The sequence below is a fragment of the Monopterus albus genome, unplaced genomic scaffold, assembly GCF_001952655.1.
Source record: "Monopterus albus unplaced genomic scaffold, M_albus_1.0 scaffold138.1, whole genome shotgun sequence".
Classification (NCBI taxonomy): domain Eukaryota; kingdom Metazoa; phylum Chordata; class Actinopteri; order Synbranchiformes; family Synbranchidae; genus Monopterus; species Monopterus albus.
The window spans coordinates 550,172-556,696 of record NW_018128018.1 but is presented as its reverse complement, the minus strand read 5'-3'; the positions used below and the strand labels follow the sequence as shown (position 1 = coordinate 556,696).

Here is a 6,525-nt window from a genome sequence, read left to right as displayed (position 1 = left end):
CAAAAACAAGTAAGCCTACTATGAATATGAAAGCTGTAAAATTAAGATGCATTTGACTGAGATATCTCCGGGAAAAATGCTTCTGTCTAGCTATGAAGTTTTAGAAGGCAAACTAGAATTTTATTTTATTTTATTTTATTATACTGATGTTTCTGCTTCATTTGCTTGCCTGTTTTATGAGTAGACTGCTGGGTAATACTATACTACGGACACTCCTCAAGCCTGGGATTTTAGGAATTCAGCATTGAACCGTGCCTTCCTTCATCAACTGTCCAATCAGAATCCACGATGTTGGAGTGTGTGTTTGCTCCGCGGGTGGGGGAGTAGCGACGACGCGAATTCAGCTCAGATAGAGGTAAGACAGCTAAAACAGCAAGTAAATACAAATATTTAATTAATATGATCATTTGTTACCATATTATGAGATCGGTCATCCACGTTACTAGTGATCTCACTAATTGGACAAGCTGTTGGTGAACTGTCTTCACCGACACTTTGTTCTTACTCTGAGGCTTCTATTAGCTCGCAAGCTAACTAACGTTAGCTGATATTAGCTTGTCAGTGTGGCTAGCAGTCGTAACACAAAAACGGCAGGATTTATCTGCATAATTGAAAGGCACAGTACGTTTTGTTCTGCCACACAGTAGTACAGCTAATCGTAATTGTCGTGTATTGTTGCGGGAGAAAACGTTAATGTAACGTGTTAACCTTCGCACTTGCTGCTAGCTAAAGCATTGTTCATTGCACGTTGGCTCGTAGTTTCCTGCTAGCTAGCCCGGTTAGCTGCTGTCAGATCTTTGGCACCGCCCATACTGGGCGGTTCTTGCTATATGCTTAATGGTGAGCCGATGCTAGCATGTGGATTCATTTGATGTTGTTTTATCAGTGGTCCCCTGTGGCAATGATAGAATATTATTTATTATAAATTGAGAAATGCTACTTTGGCTGTCGTTGCCTAGCCCAGTTGTTATTACCATGTCAAAACGTCATCGGCCTGCGCTTGTTCAACATTAGTGTTGCTGATCAGTTGAAGTTAGCTTAGCCGGGCTGTCAGTCTTTATTGCTAGATGATACTTTAATCAGTTGGCACATCTGGTGAAATGATCGGTTTTACATTTAACGATATAACACCGAAGATTTGGGATAATGTAATAATGAAAAACCGTCTCATATGTACATCAACGATTCAGTGCAGTCTTGGGCTCGCTGACGACACACAGTCGACAGTGGTTATCTTTCCTGCTCACTTTGTTGTTAGCTCGCTGTATCAGTACTTATTCAGTCAATGTAATTACCCGTATGTATAATATAACTGTTATGTTTCTAACAGAGGAAAGAGCTGCCACTCGATAATGGACGCAAATAAAGGTAAGGAGATGCTGGTGCATGTGATTTGACTCAGTCCTGGTTCACCAAGACATTGACCCACCAGTTATTTCTCCATCAATCATCTTGAAAGAAAACAGTGAACAATACTATAATCACTTACAAACCAAGGTTATGTATTCAGATTTTAAGTTTTATTTGACCAGTATCTCAGAACCTAAAGATATTTGGTATACTGTCAGATATGACCGAGTAAAGTGGTAAATCCTCACATTTCAGCTAATTAATTAACTGATTGTCTTAGATCTAGTAAAATATAACCTCAAAAATTGCTTTAGATTTGAATCGAATTCTTTTACATTATTTAGTGTATGAAAAATCATCACGGCTAGGTTTTTAAACTCTGTAACAGTGAATGGAAAGAATCCCACAGTCCACTGTCTTGCAGTTTTAATAAGCTATTTGTGTAATGATCATAGGAGAAATACACCTGCATTAATGTTCTTTGTTGATTCGGCAGATAAAGGAGATCAAGGGATGCAAAATCCAGGTGGGCAGATGGACAGACCTGCTGGCTTCCACTTCTCGGAAAGGTCAGTGCAGATGGTTTATACTGTGTTTGTGCCATGTGAGGCAGAAGGTAAAAATAGAAAGATTGAGATTAGGGGTGGCATTGTGTACATGTGTATACACTGGCCATACCATAATTGTTTAGGCAGTGTTCAGCTCGCCTAAACACTTGCTTAGTATTTTGTTGTAACCAGAAGCCTTTCTCATTATAACAGGATAGTTTTCTTGTTTTTATAAGATGCTTCACATTAAAATGTGATCATTTTTTTCATTATTACAACATACCACATTTTCTCCTTATCATGCTTATTCAGTTCAGCAGCTCCTCTCTCTCATCAACACCTCCCATTTCAACTTTCCACACAGACCAGCATAGAATCTAGGAGGTGCTCTCCAGCTGGTCCTTGAGAATCACTAATCAGACATTTAAATCTATGTACAATAATTAGTCCACAAAATAAAACACAAGTGCAGCTCATGAGCACATACCTTGCACATGTCGCAATTATGTTACTGACAACAGGTGAAGCCAGTTTAGGGGAACCACTTTAGGGGTGTGTGTTATATTAGATTGGGCCATATAGTCTTATGTTGATTATGCAACACCAGACACAATGGCCTAATACTTGAGCAAGTGTTCTAGCCACCAAACATTTAAAATAACTCACCAAAAATTTCAGATAGCCTTTAAATAACTCACCAAATGTATGTTTCCTTTTATGCTTCATCAGAATCCACCTTGTGTATGTATTCACTCCAACAAACCAGTCAATCTTCTATTTCCTCATGTTAGCTTGCTCATGCTAACACCACGAAGTAGGCCTCAAGCCTGCTGCAGGTATCATACTTTTTTGTTAAGCCTGTCCTACACTAGTTTACTTCAGCTTAACAGGCATAATCCACACATATGTAGAAATAGTACATGAACTCCACAGTGAAATGGAAGAAAAGTAGTTAAAAAAACAACACTTTTGTCAACACTGTATGACTGATATTACAAATGCTCATGTTTTAACAGTTTTCTCTTGAGCTATTTTTTTATTTTGGAGGAATTCTGGTTGAAATTAGTGAGCTTTGATTGTATTAGTGGATTTTTGTGGAACTTTATGCTTCAATTTGCGATTACATGCATAAAGTGTGAGTGATGTGGTACCCAACATGTGGACAGCTGAACTGACTAAAATAGGAGTGTATCAGTTACATGTGATGTGCGTAGCACGTCTCAAAATGTACGCACAGAGTTGTGAAAGTCCTGTTTATAATTACCACTTGCATATTAATGCGACTGGCACTTCGCAGCCAAAAGCGTTATAGCATCCACATGATGAAACATATTGTTGTATTAACCACTGTTCTAAACAGTGGTGGAAAGTAACTAAGTACATTAACTCAAGTACTGTACTTACAGTCAAGAAAAAGAAACACTATTTGTGATTTCCTGGTTTTCTGCATAAATTGGTCATGAAATGTGATCTAATCTTCACCAAAGTCACAAATGATAAAAAGCATTATGTCACTAAATATCAACTGGAGTCAGGTGTTAGCATAACTCATTAGATCCTAATATTACCTTTTACCATCAGTTATTTAAATCTACCTTTATTTCTCTTCTCTTATAGCATGCTTCCTAAAGCAGTGAAAAGGCGAGTGCATGCCTTGAAAAGGCTACAGGTGCAGTGTGCTAACATAGAGGCTAAATTTTACGAAGAAATCCACGAGCTAGAGAGGAAGTATGCTGCCCTATACCAGCCACTGTTGGACAAGGTAGGTTAAATAATATTTTTGTAACAGAGCTTTTTCTTAGCTTCACTTTTCTTGACAGTAAAACCAAATATACAGAATTTTCTTTGCTCATTTTATGTTCATGCAAATAGTGCAGTTGCTAGAGAAGAGCACAATGGTGTCTTATTTGTGGTGTAGTTTCTCTTTCTGGTCTGAGCTCAGGTCAGTGAGGACACATCCTTGGTGCTGAATTGAAAACTACCACAATGAGTAGTCAACTGTTCTTTTGTCAGTCAAGGCTATTTCCAGAGGTAGTGGCGAGAGCTCAGCCATTCTTAGTGACACTGAAGACTGGCAGCTGCAGTCCTGCTGCACCTGTTTGTACTGTGTATATGTTTTCTGTGTCGCTTTCTCGAAATGGTGTAGATTTCACTCTGCTTGATGCAAATAATTCAGTCTTACTGAATGAATACATGTTTATATACAGGTATTTTGGCAATATCTCATATTAACTATGTCATAATGTGTCATAGAGACGAGATATTGTCACAGGAACAGTGGAACCTACAGACGAGGAGTGTGAGTGGCACAGTGACAGAGAGGACGAGGAGCAGTTAGCTGTAAGTACAGTGTTGATTCAACCTCTCTAAAACAGTTTAGGGAAAAAAATGGAACATTATCACCTTCAAGAAGAAGGATTTATTACAGGACAGCTGGATTACATTACATTAGTTTTAGCTTGGTGTACCTAATAAACAAGTGTCATATCACATGGTTGATAAAGTAAATAGACATAAAGGTTTCACACTACAGCTTGAGTTTGCCTCAGATGTGTATAATATTTGGATTAGGACTCCATATTTATCTGCAGGTTCACAGAATTTAACAAGGGAAATGTTTAGATGCTCTGTGGTTACCCTGAGAAACACAGTATTAAACCACTGTAAATCTTATCAGTTAATACACAGGGTATAAATCCAAAGGGGAAAATGCTCTTGGAATAGATACGACATTGAAAACATTAGAGATTCAGAATGAGTCAATCTTGAATTCTGTGCCACGTGAACATCTCTGTTCCACAGCAAAGAAAGAGAATTTTTTTTCCATTCAACTACATAAGATGTCTGACAGTCATAAACTCTACTTAAAGGTGGGCACATACTTAAACTACTGCTTTAATTATAAATGGGACGTGGGTGATAAAACTGACTGGACTGTTGGACCAAATCAGGCGGCATATAAAGTCGTCTTCCAGATCCAGTCAGTGCCATTCATTCTCAAAGATTTTTTTTTATTTTTTATGTTAAATATTTGCAACTGACATCAGCAATCAATATAGTCACGTATGAGCCACCTGGGGGAGATGTACCTGTAATTAAACAAAAGATAAAAGGTAAAGATTTGAAGAATGGTGAGTCAAAAGGTTTGTATTTTGAAAGTCTACCGGACAACTGAACTGGAGGAGAAACTGATTGAACTGTGGCAGGAAAATGAACACCTCCTCAACATCAGTTCCCCCTGCAGGATGTGCACAGTCTGCATATAGCCTCCACCCATGATTTGTCCCTTCTCTTCCTTTTCCTGTCAACACAAATTTAGCTATAAACTATGGATAGATATTAACAGTGAAAGCTGGTTGCATTTTTGTTTGATTTGGTACAAGGACATGCAGGAACTGGTTTGATCTCGTGGGATTCACAGGCTCGTCTGCTGCCAGAACCTCCAGTCATTAAGTGTGTTGTCCACAGTGTTTACTCAGGTGTGTGCCGTTTCCCGACTGTCAAGGACTGAAAATCTGTGCAAGTTATTGGAAACAATTGTTAACTGTGGCCTGTCCAGTATTATGTTTTTGATTTTTCTGAAGGTCTGCCAAAGGACTTCACTGCAATGAAAATAAGGTGTTTTCAATATAAACTTTGAGCACAAAGCTTTTTTTTCCCTCCATGGTGTATGAAGGGATGAATGCTAGGCCTACAGTGCAAAATCAATATCTTGATCGTCTTCATAAAAGCAAACGGAGAAATAGACATATTTGGACAAATAGGCAAACAGGTTTGTGCACAACAGGAAACAACAGGGTTGTGGGAAAGGTTTCACTGAGAATTAATAGGACTAACAAGCTGACAGTTATGTGTTACTGACTAGTCTTGCTGTGATCTTGTGTATACCTGATGTCTTTGTACACATAACATCTCTATCTTGTAAAAGCTCTTCATCTAAGTGAGACTTCTTGACCACTTTAACAAAACCTTTTCATGAACAGTGAATAAGTGCTATGCCTTCTGCCTCTAGGCAGAAGTAAAGGAAAAGGCTGCTATTGAAGATGCAAAGAAAGAGGAAGCCATGCCAGAGGAAGACCCAAAAGGCATCCCTGAGTTCTGGCTCACCATTTTCAAGAGTGTGGACATGCTCAGTGACATGCTACAGGTACATCACAATAAGTCATGTCTCACTTGTGACTCACTAATGTTTCATGTGTCTGAACGGTGTCCTAAGCCTCTCACCCAACTGTTAATCTCCCAACAGGAACATGATGAGCCCATCCTAAAGCACCTAAAAGATATTCAAGTCAGGTTTTCTGAGCCAGGACAGCCGATGGTCAGTGTAGTAATGTACCAATATATGCCACATTTATAAACTAAACACATTTAAAACACCGAGTTAAATTGTCTTCTTATTCTTTCTCTCAGAGTTTCACTTTAGAGTTCCACTTTGAGCCTAATGGTTACTTCAACAATGCAGTCCTCACTAAAGTCTACAAGATGAAGTCGGAGCCTGATGCCTCAGAACCTTTCTCGTTCGAGGGGCCAGAGATCATCGACTGTGAAGGGTGAGGGCCAGAGGATACAAACAAGCTGGTTCAACTGTGGTATAGCCATATGTTAAGTTTTTAGAAAAAATATATAT

The 6,525-nt window shown here is 38.8% G+C and overlaps 1 protein-coding gene across 5 annotated transcripts in view; it reads left to right on the top strand.

Annotated features, from left to right (window-relative positions):
* The first annotated feature begins 204 nt into the window (after positions 1-204).
* The window catches only part of nap1l4a (nucleosome assembly protein 1-like 4a), a 14,414-nt gene continuing 8,093 nt past the window's right edge, over positions 205-6,525 (top strand). For 2 of the 5 annotated variants that reach the window (XM_020613800.1, XM_020613804.1), the window contains exons 1-8: positions 205-355; positions 1,331-1,368; positions 1,847-1,919; positions 3,516-3,660; positions 4,152-4,238; positions 5,911-6,045; positions 6,145-6,216; positions 6,309-6,448. In XM_020613800.1, coding sequence (XP_020469456.1) covers positions 1,353-1,368; positions 1,847-1,919; positions 3,516-3,660; positions 4,152-4,238; positions 5,911-6,045; positions 6,145-6,216; positions 6,309-6,448 — 668 coding nt within the window. In that variant the 5' untranslated portion in view covers positions 205-355; positions 1,331-1,352. The other 3 variants (XM_020613802.1, XM_020613803.1, XM_020613801.1) reach the window with 3 other exon arrangements.